General features: G+C 57.6%; 1 protein-coding gene across 2 annotated transcripts in view; it reads right to left on the reverse strand.

The window, feature by feature from the left end:
• Positions 1-10,058, reverse strand: part of COL16A1 (collagen type XVI alpha 1 chain) — a 49,474-nt gene extending 39,416 nt beyond the window's left edge. For both annotated transcript variants that reach the window (XM_032864021.1, XM_032864020.1), the window contains exons 1-12: positions 9,825-10,058; positions 8,165-8,271; positions 5,976-6,050; positions 5,751-5,868; positions 4,744-4,867; positions 4,157-4,423; positions 3,491-3,571; positions 3,211-3,336; positions 2,408-2,461; positions 2,097-2,123; positions 1,485-1,520; positions 430-456 (exon numbers count right to left, since the gene is read on the reverse strand). In XM_032864021.1, coding sequence (XP_032719912.1) covers positions 430-456; positions 1,485-1,520; positions 2,097-2,123; positions 2,408-2,461; positions 3,211-3,336; positions 3,491-3,571; positions 4,157-4,423; positions 4,744-4,867; positions 5,751-5,868; positions 5,976-6,050; positions 8,165-8,237 — 1,008 coding nt within the window. In that variant the 5' untranslated portion in view covers positions 8,238-8,271; positions 9,825-10,058. The remainder of the gene's footprint in view (positions 1-429; positions 457-1,484; positions 1,521-2,096; positions 2,124-2,407; positions 2,462-3,210; positions 3,337-3,490; positions 3,572-4,156; positions 4,424-4,743; positions 4,868-5,750; positions 5,869-5,975; positions 6,051-8,164; positions 8,272-9,824) is intronic.
• Between the last annotated feature and the right edge of the window lie 5,267 nt (positions 10,059-15,325).

A 15,325-nucleotide genomic window follows, 5' to 3' on the forward strand; every position in this document is an offset into this window, starting at 1 on the left:
GCCCCCCCCTCACCGCAGGGGGCCACACGTATGTGAACATGTAAGCCAGGAGGCACACAGTCAGACCCCCCCGCACACAATCCCTCTGACACCCCCAGTCCCACACAGGGGGCACAGTGGGGTCTGGGGTGTTTCGAAGTAAAATGGTAGTAGCAGCCCTCCAGAGTGCTTGGTGGGGAGGCGGGAAGGAACTTGAGGCCCACACTGGGAGGCACAGTAGGACTCAGCAAAGGAGCGTCCTTAACGCGCTTCCTTAGACACACAGGACCCACAACTCCCTCCAACACACACACACACCCCTGACCACCCCCCACACATACAGGGCTGGGTAGCCCAGATAGAAACACACAACCATGGGACCACATTCTGTGGGACAGGCTGGGACTGCCAAAGAAGGCAAAAGGGTCCTATTCTCCATCTTGGACTCACCTTGGGTCCAGAGGGACCGACTGTGACCTAGGAGGCAAAGAGAGCATTATATCTCAGAGATGGAGAGAAAACCAGGGGTTCAGAGAAGGCAAGCAACTAAGCCAGGGCCACCCAGCATTGTGGCAAGACCAACAGCCTGAATCCAAGACCCCCAGTGGACCAACAGCACTGTCTCCAAGGCCACCCAGCAGGCTGAGTTCATATCCTAAGGCTGTTGGACTTGCAGAGGGGGTCTAACCTCCTTTCTCTAAACTGCCTGGTTTTAGCTAGCTCCACCCCCTGGTTGTTAGGCTTACAGGGCTGCTCAGTTGCCATGGTAACTCCCGCATATCTGGGGACCATCAGCCTCACCAGATTTGGTGGGGGGTTAGATGGAAAGAGGGCCAGGCAGCAGAGGGGGTACTTCCTGTGTCCCCCAAGTTCAGGGGACTTGGAGCTGAGGGCCATGGGGGGTTGTGCCCTTTATGGACTTATGTGGCATGTCAATTCAGAATGTCAGGCTGTGGGAAAGTAGTGACTTATGCTGCCCACGGAAGAGGCATATTTGGGTACTAGCCATGCTCGCACCAAGCCCTCTCCCTTCTCCTTCTGGACCCCCAGAGGGAGACTGGGCCAGAGCCAGCTAGACAGGCAGAGGAGGGGACGGGCTGAGCCAACATGGGTTTCGGGGTCAGTGCCAGGCTGTGTCACCCCAAGTGAGCCTTCCCCTTCTCGAGGCCTCCAAGGTGATGTGGGAGGCCTTCAAGCACAGCAGCCCTGAGTCCTTGTGGGGAGTGGAAAGCTGGGATCAGCAACCAAGGTTCTGGTCCCACCAGTCCCCACCCTGTCCCCATTCCATCCCTGGATCCCAATACATTGCCATGATCATAAGGCGTGAGGCTTCCTTCCATGCTGCCCTTGATGGGGATGGGGGTGGGAGTCAAGCCCGGCTCTGGGGGATGTGCAGGGAGGGGGTGCCATAAGAACACAAAGGCCTGCTTGTCCTTAACCAGGAAGCCAACTAGCCCACTCCCAGTCCCCGCCCACCGCAGCCTGCACACCCTCTATTAACTCACGTTGCTTCCCCGGGCACCATGGACACAGGGTGGGCACTGCAAGGGAAGAATGGTCCAGGAGGTCAGGTCGGAGAGCCCGAGGCCAGCCCTCCCCACCCCATTCCCCCGCATGCACACACCAAGCATGCAAAACACCATGTGTGTCCTGGGTAAAGTCCAAGGGGGCAGGAAGAGAGGAATCCTGCCCAACAAGCCTCATCCCTCAACTCCCAGCCAAACAGAGCCAAGCCATTCCCCACACAAGGAAACCGAAGCCCAGAGAGGAATAGCAGTGGGATCTGGGTTCCACAGCGTGTGGGGGCAGAGTGAGGCCCAGGATCTGGGGCCCCACAGCCAAGGCCTGGATTCCTCCCATGATGCCCATGGCCATCTTCTGCCAACTCAGCAGGAGTGTCCAGGACTAACTACCCCCACAACCACCACCATCTCCACCCACCCAAGGAGAGACAGCAGGCAGACTGGGCCCAGCACTGAGCCCCAGAAGAATGCTGGGAGCTGTGTTGTCATCCCAAACCCCCATGCCCAGATCTGCTGCCCCAGAGCCTGTCCAAAGGGTTCATGCTGGCACCCCTTCAACCAAGCTCTTTTTGCCAGTCTAGATGGGAGGCTTACCTCATCGGCTGCTGTCTCCTGCCGGGCCTGGGAAGAGGGAGGGCATGGTGATGGGCAGGAAGCAGAGGCTGTGAGGCCCTGTCCAATACTCCTACCCAAGAACCATCGGGAACGGGTGCCCTACGCTATGCCAGGTACTGTCTGGCTCGCCCCCACTCATCCCTCCTGTGCGTCCTCAGCTCCGTCCAAGAGTGGGGGCAGGGGGAAGTGAATGGGAGTACAGTAGCTTATTCCAGGGGTCTACATAGGGCACAAAGAGCAGCCAGAGGGCACGACAGACTCCATCCCCTGCCCTCCCCCACCATCTCTACCTTTGTTCCCCTCTCTGCCTTCTGGCTGATGCTTCCTGTCAGTTGGGCGTCCACCTGGGCAGACGGAGTGAAAAAGGAACTCTTGAAGATTGGGCAGTGCAGGGACCCATGTTGGAAAGGGGCACCCAGGTGGGGGCATGGCCCCAGGTGCCCCCTCAGCTAGCACCTTGCCAGGCATCGAGAGCCTGCTCAGGCTCCTGGCGCCCCCCCCAGGCCCTCCTCCTTATCCCCCTACCCACGTGATGTCGGAGAAAACAAGACCATGAATCAATGGGAGCCTGTGTTCCTGCAGCCAAAGGCTGGCACAATGCCCAGAGGGCAGGGAGGCTGCCCAGCCTGGGGGTGGGGCAAAGGGAGGGACTGGGCTTCCCTGCCACCCTAAAGAACCTGAGAGTAGGTAGGGCAGCTGGCCATGGTGCTGGGCATAAGACCAGCCTGCCATTGGCTGGGGCTTGGCCTGCGAAAGCAAGCAAGCCCGGAGGGAAGCAGTGTGGCCTGGGCTCTGACCCCAAGTACCCCTGTCCTGGAGATACTGCCTTTGGGTGCAAACCTGGTCCTGACATCACCAGAGGGGTCCTGGGTGACACCAGTGAGGGCTGGGTAGTGCCAGAGCTAGAGGCACGTCTCTCCATGCCAATAGCTTCATACAGTGGGCTCTCTGTCTCCCTGAATCCTATAGGGGTGGTCCATAGACAGGTGGGGCTTCCGGTGCCCTCCCTACCCCAGGCACAACTGGCCCTGTGCTGGACCCCGGTCTCACTTATACCTACCGGCGCTCGTGTCTACCTGTCCCGCCCACCCACCTTGCTGTTTTGAGGCTCCTCCAGGCAGAAGCAGCGGGTGTAGACCCTGCCTTCAGTCTGTGGATTAATCTCGATAAGCTCATTGCTCTGGGTATCCCGGCGAGCCTTGGAGGTCTCTGGGGGACACTGTCCAGAGTGGGGGAGGGGCTGGGTCAGTACAGAAGGCAGACCCCCACAACCCCACTCATCCTAAGCTCTCAGGGCATCCCCGTCCCGGTCACCCCTCTCCAGCACACTGTGCAGCAGACCTTCCCAGGGGGGCCAGAGCAGGACCACTCACCCCGCCTGGTAAAATCTCACAGCATCCCTCCTCCAGCACAAGCTCTGGGTCACAGTAGATGTGTGCCTGCTGAAGGTCGAACTGTGGGGGATAAGACACACATATCAGTTTCCCACCTCGTTTGATCAAACGGCTCGGCGTCCTGGCTGCCCTTGAGGCCCAAGATGGCCCCACCCCGGGGTTTGCCCTCCGAGAGTTTCCTGTCTCACCTGGAGAGATCGTCAGAAGTAAAGCGAAACAGAGCTGCACATGCAGGAAAGATGGAGAGGAGGGAGAAAAGTTCGCTTTGGCTTTGGCCCAGAGGAACAGAGCCAGAGGGGTTCAGGTTCAGCGAGGCCTTGAAGGACCGGTAGATGTCCTGTGGATGGGTATGCAACGGCACAGGCAAAGGCGAGCAGGCATGAACTAGCAGGTGAGATGGCTGACTAGGAAGGAATTGACCAGAGTAAGCCGTACAGAGAGATGTAAAGGAAGGAGATGAACCATGGACGTTTCTAGGGACCAGATCATGAAGGGCCTTGAATGCCAGGTTACTATGTGTAGGGTCATGGGGAACCACGAGAGGATTCTGAGCAAGGGAAGGACCTGGTCAGATACAGATTCCAGGGATCTCACTCCGGCCCCCAGAAGGCGGGAACAGAGGCCAGCGCCCGGCCTAGCACTCACCGAGACGGGCTTCCCCTGCTCAGCATCCAAGCCCAGAAAGACGTGGCCCACGGGCTGCATGGGTCGCCGGGGCCCGAGAGGCTTTGAGGAGGCTGAGGTGCAGTCCACATGCACGGAGGCCACACGTTCAGCCACGCTCAGCACCAGCTTGTGCCAGCGCAGGTCAAAGAGCTGGGGCACCCGGAAGATGCAGGACACAAAGTCACCATCTTGGCCCCGGGCCCGGAGCTCCAGACTCCGCTCTGGGCTGTTGACTTCCAGGGAAATCTGTGCAGCATTGGGAAAGGAAGAGGGCAGAGAGTCAGAGCCCCACAGGCTCAGTCTGGCAAAGTGTGAGGCTCTCAAAGTCATCTCACAGGAGGCAGAACTGAAGCCCAGAAAGACAGGAAAGCTGGTAGGGCCACAGAGCCATCCACCCTGAAGGAAGGGGACAGGAGCTGCTGGGCACAGGGTAGCCTCGAGGGTGGGTGCTGGGGATGGGACAGAGGGGTCCCCAAATTCACAAGCTGGGACAGAGGTCAGGCTGGACGGGTACTACTCGATGGCCCCAGAGCCATGGGGGGACGGGGAAGAAGCGTCCTGCTCACCTGTGGGTACCCATCTCCATCGGTCACTTGGAATAAATACCACGTGCTCTGGTGGGTGTGTTTCTTCAGCAAGAGTGTCAGCACCAGGGAGAACTCATCGGGGAGGCCCCGAGGGAACACTCGTCTGGGGACAGGGCAGTGAGGGGACGCTGAGGCTCAGGTGAGAGGCCAGCCGCTGCCCACCCTGGGCCCTCAGGACGGCCAAACCTGCATGAGACACGCACAGGCCCACACCTCCAAACCGACACACACACGAGCATGTCCATTCCCTCTACTGACATCGCCTGAGTGCCTACTACGTGCCAGGTGGGTCCAGCTGCTGGGGGGTAGCAGTGGTGGAAACACAGAGAAGGTTCCTGCCCTCATGGAGCCTTCAAGTCTGACAGGGGAGGCACAGCGGGGAGAGGTAGGACCCTAGACAAAGAATCCCCAGGATGACGATGTCACTATTTCGTGACAATTGTGGTTGAGTTCTTCCACAGAATCCGGGCTGCCCTGAGACCCAGGACAGCCAGGACTGGGCTGGGAGAAGAGGTACTAACAAAAGGTAAGAAGCATTCAGTGTGACGGGAGCAGCCGGCAAGAAAGAGGAACAGTTTGGAAGGTGAGGCTAGAGAGGGAAGCCCGGGCCAGACCCCCAGGGGACTTCTAGGAGTTTGAACCTCACCCACAGGCACATGTGGGTACATGCTCTCTCTTTCTCACACACACATACATACACACACACACAACATGACTCTTGCCAGCTTCCCACCCCCATCCCGGGGGTCTTCCCAGCGCCCACAGGATGGCTACCTCTACTAGCCAGAGGTAGGGAAGGGATGGGACAGAGGGTGGGTCTGCCACGCATCTCCTCTGGGCCCACCCTGCAAGCCCCAGGGGCAGGAACCAGATGGACTCCCAGCAGCTGGTAGGCTATAATGACCCACAGGCACCCCTGGGTTTTGGTCCCACGTCCAGCGTTGCTAGGGAGCGTTAATTCCCAGTGGTCGCACTGGGGCCTTTACCGTACTGGCTGGGTGAGCGCGGCTGCCCCCAGTCGAAGGATGAGGGGCCCCTTGGGGTTGCGGATCTTCTTGATGGCAGATGTTTTCATGAGGTTGAGTCGGTGGATGAGATTAAAGCCTTTGGGGGAGACACCCGATGAAGAGCTCAGCTGGGCAGGTGAGGAGGGGTAACAGCCACTCCAGGAAGATGGGGGAGGGGGACAGCTGAATGAGATGGGCACTCACCGGTCACATTGGTAGATAAATGGCTTCTATGCTCCAGCTTGAGTCCTTCCTGTTGTGAAGTAGGGCACTGCTCGCCTGGAAGAGAATCGGCAGCTGGCCATCAGTGGACTCTGGCTGAAGAGTCCAGGCTCTTGGGGAAGCTGGAGAGAAGCAAGTTTTGGTTCCCCCAAAACGGGGAACCTGCCTTGGGGCTGCTTTTACCTCTTGCCTTCTGACCCTGGCTGCCCTGGGAGCCAGGAGGACCCCCAGTATACAGATGGGAAGACTGAGGTCCAGAGACCGAGGCTGGGCCCAAGGCCACGAAGTGAGTTCACAGCAGAGCAGGACCAGAACTCCTGGAACTCAAATACCCCGTGATTCCAAATCAGGGGGAAGGTCAGCAAGAGAAGGAGCAAAAGCAAGTCTTAGAAGAGAGCTGGATATAAACATGTGTTTCCTCCTGCATATAGACCCAAGCAGGGGGCAAGGGCACCTGGGGGTAAAGAAAATCACATTATGCATGCTTGTGTTATATACAAGCACACGAGCATGTCTGCACATGCGTGAGTTACAGATGCCCGTGCCCCTGGGGATACCATGTACAGCCGGTACATGTGTTCTCAGCAGTGGGTGGAGTTTACTTCCTACATCTAAAGCAGAAAAGCAGACCAGACACAAGCCTGAGCCAACAGAATGACTTTTCACCTGGATAACTACCTTACGAAACAGTGAGAAGAGACCGAGGGCCTGAATGGACCACAAGCTCAAGGGAACCACCCACACCTTGGGGCTCCATATAGGGTATATTAACTGGGTAAAGGCTCCTAGAAAAGAATAGCTTATGGGGCGCCTGGGTGGCTCAGTGGGTTAAAGCCTCTGCCTTCGGCTCAGGTCATGATCTCAGGGTCCTGGGATCGAGCCCCGCATCGGGCTCTCTGCTCTTCGGGGAGTCTGCTTCCCTCTCTCTCTGCCTGCCTCTCTGCCTACTTGTGATCTCTCTCTGTCAAATAAATAAATAAAATCTTTAAAAAAAAAAAAAAGAATAGCTTAATTATGGTCTCCAGAATCCTGAAGGGACAGACAGGCAGCCATGGGCCTGCCTCTTCTTAGGGATAATTGAGCAAAATGTCAGGAAAGGTGCTACAAGAGGAGAAAAAGGCCAGACTAGAAGAGGCCTTCCCATCACTGCAGGTGGGATAGCTGGGACAGGACAACGGATACAGCTCGAAGAAGGTGGGCATTGGACTCCCTGACTGCCTAGCTGGAAGAAAGACTCCTGGATCCCTGGGCCCAGTGACCCCACTGAAGTCCCCCTCCTCCAGGTCTGGCCAGAAGGACTATCACTGTCTTCAGCATCGGCAGCAGCAATGGGTGACTCACCCCTTGGCAATAGGCCCAGATTCCTTACAGATGTTGAAATTCCCTGCCCCATCCCCCAGGGGACCCGGTGAGGGAGAGAGCAAGGCACACGCGCATACATGCAGAAACATATATGTACACACACAACTTGCAGGCAATCACATGGGTGCTGGCCGCACACCCCTCTCACATCGGCACCTCGCTTTTTCTGCCTCCCTCAGCTCGTTTCGGGTCCTAGGAGTTCTATTTCTGCTCAGCCAGGCAGCTAAGCTAAGAGGGCACCCAGCAAGGCAGGGCAAGTTGCCCGGTCAACTTCCTCTGGCTTTGGGCCCTGGAAAGCTGCACCCTCTGTCCCATCCAGCGTCTGGGCCTTGAGGCGGGCCGTTTATTTGGGATCCAGGGCCAGCCATGGAAGAGGAGGAGCACGTGGGCTGGAGGATGGATTCTCCACCATGAAAAGGAGTGGAAGGGCCTGGGCCTCTTTCAAGATGCAGCTTCCTTCTGCAGGAACGTCACAGGCCTGCGTGTGTGCAGGATGGGCTCACGTGCCGGGGGTGGGGGCGTGGGGGGGGTCATCGGAGGAAGGGAGGAGGGCTGTCGTCTCACACACAGAGACACAGGAAGAGGTACAGAGCCGCTCTTGCCGCAGAAAGACTCAGAGATGGACAAACACACAGACAGAAGCACAAAGACACTCTGGCTCATGCCGCACCAACGCCTCAGGCCACCCCAAGCCCACCCTCTGACCCCCCCTCCATAAACACCCACGTGACCTAGGCACATGGCCACACCTGTAAATCAGGAAGCCGATCACAGGCCTATGGTACCCCAAGCCTCATATGGCTCCTCACCTGTGTCTGCCCCTCGGCTGCACACGGCCCAGAGACTAAGCAGCCACAAGCCAGGGACCCAAGGCGCCCGCATCCTGGTCCGGAGAGGTCGGCCACAGCCCCAGTTCCTGAAAACCACAGAGACCGTGGAGGTGGATTCCTGAGCTCACATGGCGTGATCCAGAGGCAAGGAGCAGCCGGCCTGTGGGGCCCAGACCCTCGTGCTGGGGTCGCAGGAGGGCTGGCCAAGCATCCGTCCCTCTCAGAGGCCCAACCACAGGCCCTGGGCTAGGATTTGGGCCAGGGTAATATTCAAAATATTTAACCACCGGTATGGCACGGACACGGATCAGCCAAAGCAGAACGCTGGCTGGCGCATTCTGGGTCCGGGCAGTGTTGGATGGTGCTGGTGGGTAGTTGCTGGATTAAGGAGAGATCTAGAAGGTCCTAGAAGGCCAGGTGAACTGGGAGAGGGAGAGGGCTTGAGACAGAGACTACCAAGACACTTAGAAGTATTTCAATATCTTACCAGCCTATATAGCTCTGTATTGCTATATACTGGCCTGGTACCTGGCTAGCGGAACCCGGCTCAGCCAGGCAGTCCTGCCAGGCACCCACAAGGTCAGGAGCTGCGTCTCCTGGAAGGTATCACAGAGTTGTGTGGGGGCCAAGGAAGCTTTGCCAGTGGGTACGGTGGGTGGGAAAGCGGGTCACCGGGCTCAGGACCTTGTTGCCAACCTCCCCCGCTGATGGATGCTCGTCTTTTAGTTTTATTAAACCCTGATGGATGGGCCCAGATAAATCAATGCAGGCTCAGCAAGCGGCCAGCAGACCCATACATCATCCGGCCTCCCCTGAGACAGACAGCACTTGCACGTGCACACACAGAGTTATTCATATGTCAGTGTGACACACGCAGATACACAAGCACGTGTCCACACAGACACGTTTGTGCTAGCACGTGCGTACAAACCTACCTGCATACAGGATTGCTCCCAGAGACACATGTTCACCGATCTACCCAGACATACCAGTTTGCACATACACACGTGCCCATAGCTAGCCTATGACTACCCCTCCGGTAGGCCCTCCTGTCGGGAAGTTCTTATGCAAGTCTGACCTCATTCCCCCCAGCTGTTATGGAATTCTATTTCCCTTCCCTCAGTCCTGAATAGGGAGTGAGAGCAAGAAGGATCCCTCACCTCAATATATTTGGAGATAGAATCCCGATCCCCTTGTTCCTGGGGCAGAGCGGTTTCTCCACGGTACTCGCCCTCCTTCCTAGGGGTGGGCACATCCCATCACCCAAAACCCTATCCTGGCCTCCCTGTCCTGCCAGTGGGAGAGCTGCCAGCTGCGGGAGGCCTGTGACCACATGTGGAGGAGGGAATATCGGTGGGCTTGTCCCCTTCCTGCTCTCCCTCTCCAGCCTCCACTCCCCAGAGCCTGGGCTGCAGGGATATGAGAGAAGCTTCCAAAGATGTGATCCCATCCTAATACAAAGGCGCGGATTTGGGGGCAGGGAGAGCAGAACTGGGATGGAGTTCAGAGCTCCCCTACGGAGAAGGCAACTGAGGTCCAGGAACGGGATGCCACTTGGCCCGAGTCACACAGCAAGTTGGAGGCAGAAGAAGTGCATCCACCCAGAGCCCCGAGGCAGCCCACTCCACCCCCCACTTACCGTGGCTGGGGATCCCCCACCTCACTGAGTAATCCACGTAGCCCGGGGGCAGACAGCCAGGGGAAGCCGGGGGGGCTGGGTTCCTCAGGCCCGCGGCGAGGTCCTCGATCACTTCCGACGGGCCGCGAAGACCCGGCTTCCCACGTCGCTAGCTCCGGGGGCTGAATGCTGCCCCGCGAGCGAGCGCGCGCCTGTCTGCCGGGGACCGCCGGCCACTCCGGGAGGGGGAAGAGGGGCGGTTCCAGGGGGCTGGGGACGTGCCAGGGCCGCTAATGGAACACAGCTGGATCCGCCCGCCGAGCGGGAGGCAGGAGGGAGGGCCGGGAGGGGGATCCGGCGGTGGCAGAGACGGCTGGCGGGACGCACGGTCCCGCTCCCGGCCTGGCCCCGCGCCCGCGCGCGCCCCGCCCGCTTCCCCGCCAGGTGAGCTCTGCAGCGAGCAGGGCGGGCCCCTGCGTGCCCGGAGCTGCCCTGCGAGGGGGCTCTGCAGCCAGCGGCCGCCGCGGGGTGGGGGAGGCCGGCCCTTTAAGGGCCCGGCCAGAGCGTGAAGGGCCTCCCCGGTGCCACCCCTTTCCTCTCGCCTGGCTGGGGCTCCAGAAGGCTGGAGAGGGCGGGCGGGGGGTTGCAGACCCTCCTCCCCAGTTCCGTGGCAGCGGTGACGTGGCTGCTGCCCAGGCCTCCTCGGTTAGCTTTTTCCAGTTTCTTAGCCTCATGTTCCCAGTTAGTCTGTTCCTCCGTCTGAACTGAACTGGGGCTTGGGGAGAGGAGATCGTCCCAGAGTCGGGGTGGGCGCTGCATTAACCCGTTCTGCTCTAGCCTCGTGCCCAGAGAAGTGGAGCCCGGCAGGTTCCCTTCTTCCTGACTCCGTGCGTGAGGTTAGAAGGGCTCCAGTCGCTGTCCTCTGCTCTAGCTTTGTGGCTTGGAACTCACTATTTAACTCGGACTCCCTTTTTCATCTGTATGATGGGATAATGATCGCTATACCTCACAGGGTTGTTGTGAGCAGGAAATGAGTGGAAGTCTATCAAAGGGCTTTATACAGGGTCTGACACAAAAGAGGAGCTCCCTATGGGGCGCCTGGCTGGCTCCATCCGTGGAGCATGGGACTCTTGATCTTGGAATCAAGAGTTTGAGCCCCGCCTTGGGGGTCAAGTCTGCTTAAAAAAATAAACATGCAAGGATAGCTATAAAAAGCCCTAAAAAGAAGAACTGTAAGAAACGAGGATTGCCAAGTAATAAAAATGATGTTTTAAAAAAGGAGCTCAATAAATATTCATTATTATTATCTTTATTAACATGAACACTGGCAGGAGGTAGGGGGTCGGGGGCAGGGGGTCCTGGGATTCCACCATATACATCATCGATGGGACTTCTGAACAAAAAGGAGCAGGTACGGTGTCCAGTTCTATCCAGAGGTAGGGGATAATCAAGGTGACACTCCCAAGGGTACCCAGCCCAAGGCAGCAAACAAATTTCTGGGCACTGAGGCCAAGGAACTACGGAGAACTGGGTTCAAGAGGCCCACGAATGGAAGGAATGGATGGGAGGAGGGGGAGCAACTGGGGTGCCCTGGTGAAGAGAGGCTTCCTGTAGAAGCAAAATGGGTGAACTGTAGCTCTCTGGCCCCATCTAACCCGGGAGAGGGGGAAGCAGGCCCGGGATTTCCCGCCTTAAAAGCCAGAGGCACTGAGTCAGCGGAAACCCCAACCAAGACCACAGAGGAGCCCCACTGTGGTCCCAGCCCCGGGGAGCCAAGCTGTCCCAGATGTGGCTATGACAGTGGTAGAGCCTGGGAAACGCTGAGCTCAGCAGGCGGGAAGCAGAGAGGTGGGGCTTTCTGGGCACTCCAGCCTGAGAAGGGGGCGGGGGCACAGGCTCTGCCTGCCCAAAGGTGTTGTCCCAGAGGTGGGCATTTGGGAACCGATAGGCAGCGCATATAGGTCAGGGTCTATGCTAAGAACTTCACATAGGCTGACTCCTTTACTCTTCACATCCACCCCAGGAGGGAGAATTCTAGTCTTATCCCCATTTTACAGACGGAGAAACCTGGAGCACAAGAATGATGCAAATTGCCCGAGCTCACCGTTAGGGCCAATTTAATGTTAAAACCTGTTTAACTATTAGGGCCTGCTTAGCCAGAGCAACTCCATATTGCCTAGGTAGCCATATTGTTTACATCCACGGACTTCATTCCGGGAATAAATGCCCCGGTAGTTCCTGGTATGGTTCCGGGTATCGATTCCGGGAGTAAATGCCATAACAATTGAAGCCAGGTACCTTGGGTCTGCGGTTATGCCCTATTAAACCAGCCTGTGAGATCGGGAGGGGGTCGCTCTCCTCGGAGGCGGCCCTGGCTGGTCAGTCTGACTTCTAATGCTTGGCATAGAATAAAGCTCTACATAACTTTCACTTTGTCTCAGTCTCATTCCCCTGGCCGGTCAGTCTAACTTCTAATGCATAGAATAAGGCTTTGCATAACTTTCACTTTGTCTCAGTCTCGTTCCTTTGATAACAGACCCCAACACTCACACGGCTAGGAGATGGTGAGACAGGTACCCATGCCCCGGAAGCCCGCACTCACAGCACAATCTTAACTACTGTGCCATCCTGGGCAACTCCTACCCTTCCCCTATTCATGCCTGGCTCTCCAAGACAGGAGGAGAGTGCTGGACCCAGAGCAGCCAGAGCAAGAAGGACCGGAGAAGGGGACACAGAGAGAGCTCCCCGCAGCATCCCAAGGGTACTCCCACGAACCGCCAAGCCTGGGGTGCTCCCTGGGCCTGGATACAATGCAGACACGGTCTAGAAAGGTACCTCTGCGCCTTCCTCCCTCGGACACGCGGGCGCACACATCAAGGAGCATGCAGATAGGCTATCTCAAAACACGCATGTAGACTTCACACGCACAGGCAGGCAATTATCTTTACACAGACACACGCATGCACATGCTAGTCCTCCACGTAAACGAATGCACAGAGACACATATGTGAGCACATATGAAACCACAGAAATATATCCCTGGACATACTCCAACACAGGTGCCTAATTCCCAGAACACACACGTACAGCGCTGCACATACTTGGATATGCACACACAGAGTATGTCTGCGCAAACATACATAGACACACACCCGTGCCCACATGGACAATTACTCCTATATGTGAGCAGAGAAAGCTACAAAACTACAGTGCGTACACGCGTGTGCACACAGACACAGGTGGCTCCCACAGAACCGCCCCCCCAACTCCCACACTGACCGTGCACGTACATATGTGCACACGTTTATACGCTTCCGCCCCAGAAAGCCCCGCACACCAGCAAGCAGGGTCTCCTGTGGGGCTGGGCTCAGTGCCCTGGCCCCAGATGGTATCACCACGAGGTAATCAGTGCTGCTAATCGCCACCAGCTGCCCTGGAGCCTGACTGCCACTGCCGGGTGGGGCTCCAAGGCCTCCCGGGCCCAGGGTCGTATGCCCAGATGTCAGCCGGGCCCAAGGGCTGCCCACCCCACTGTCCCAGCTGGCCACTGGGGAATCCCCATCTGGCAGAGGCAGCATAGGAAGCTGGGGTAAAATAAAGAGCCAAGACAGGACTTTGTCCCAAGACAGGCCCCAGAGCTCCCACGCAGCCGAGCAGAGGTGGTCTGAGCCCCACATGCTCACGTGGATACCTGGCCCCTGGCATATGGGCCCACAGGTGTACACGCACGCACGCATATCCCACATGGCCCAAACAGACCTCCTGATTATTCCCCACAGATCTGCTTCCTCCTGTCTTCCTCATTCTGCTAAATGCCACCATAATTCACTCAGATGCTCAGGCCAAAAAACTAGGAGTCATCCTTGGTTCCTCCCCCGCCCCCCATCCAGTCCTGTTGACTCTGCCCCCAAAACACAGCCTGCATCCCCCCACTGCTCCCCCACTCTCAACCAAGCCACACCCGCTTCTGCCTGGACTGTTGCAGGAAACCCCCAACCCCTACCTCCCACCCAGCAGCCAGCAAGGCCTTTCCAAATCTGTCACTGTTATGTTCACGGTCCTGATTCAATTTTCCAGTTCTCATTTCTTAAACCCCAGATCTTTTCCTTGGCCTTCCTCAAAGCCCATCATGACCTGGCCTCCACCTTCCTGTCCAGCAGCCTCGCTCCAGGAGCTGGGGCCCCACCAGCTTCCATTCTCAGTACTATATTGGCCAAGTGGATGTTCCCCTGGGGGCTTTTGTACCAACTCCTCCCTCTGCCTGGAAGGATTTGCCCCGATCTTTGCTGTACTGGCTCTTTGATAGGTCTCCTCTCAAAGTTACCTCCTCGGGTGACCCTCCCTGACCACCAGATCCAGAGGAATCTCAAGTGGCTCCTGATCACATGAATCTGTTTTAAATCTCTGCATAGGGGCGCCTGGGTGGCTCAGTGGGTTAAAGCCTCTGCCTTTGGCTCAGGTCATGATCCCAGGGTCCTGGAATAGAGCCCCGCATCGGGCTCTCTGCTCAGCAGGGAGCCTGCTTCCTCCTCTCTCTCTGCCTGCCTCTCTGCCTACTTGTGATCTCTGTCTGTCAAATAAATAAATAAATAAACAAAATCTTAAAAAAAAAAAAAGATCTCTGCATAGCTGCAGTGTGTGTGTGTGTGTGTGTGTGCGCGCGCGCTGTCTTTCTCTCCTAATAAGCAAGAGCTTCCACGAGGGGCCGTGTCCACCCGCTGGTCCTCACCGGCCCACAGCTGAGCCTGGCACCCCAGAGGTGTCCCCTGGTGAGGTCGTGGGGAAATGCACGCTGGCACTGTCCCAGCCCTCAGGCACAGATGCGCGCCCCGCAGGAGTTATCACACGTCAGCCCGGGCGTGAGGAACATGCTGCGGAAACACCCACAGGCGCGCGGCTTCTGGGCCCCGGAGGAGAGGCTGAGACCTGAGGACCAAGGTCACGCTCCATTTCCTTTGGATGCTCTGGGTGTCCCATCTCCTTATGACTCTGGCTGTCTCCCACTGTCTCTGTCCTTTTTGCTCTGGGTCTGTGTCACTCTAGGTCTCTCTAGCCTGCCTTCTTCCCTGTGCTGCTGGGCGCCCTGCAGCTCCCTCTCACCTCTGCCTCTCCGCTTCCAACTCTCCTGTGTGCCAGTTTGGGGACCAGCTCCATCTCCAGCTCCAAATCTCTGTCTCTCTGGGTCTCTCTGGTCTCTGTCTTTTTCTCCCCCTTTCTGTATCTCCATGTCCCCGTCTCCTGCCTCTCTTTATCTTCGAGCTGCTCTGTTCTCTGCTTCCTTCACTCTGTCTCTGTCTCTCCTGTCTCTCTCTGCCCCTGGCTCTGTTTCTGGCTCTGTATCTCTGACTCTCTGACTCTGTTTCTTGTCCTCCCTCCACCTCTTTGCCTTAAATCAGCCCCACTGCCCCGTCTCCACGGCTGTCCGCATCCCTGTGGCGGGGAGACCCATCTTTCACCTCCGGCGGCAGCTTCATGCTGGGCCGGCGCTCTACTCTGCCTCTCCGATGCCCACCTCCCCTGCA

This window comes from Lontra canadensis, unplaced genomic scaffold (assembly GCF_010015895.1).
Source record: "Lontra canadensis isolate GAN:19392208 unplaced genomic scaffold, GSC_riverotter_1.0 scaffold25, whole genome shotgun sequence".
Taxonomy (NCBI): Eukaryota; Metazoa; Chordata; class Mammalia; order Carnivora; family Mustelidae; genus Lontra; species Lontra canadensis.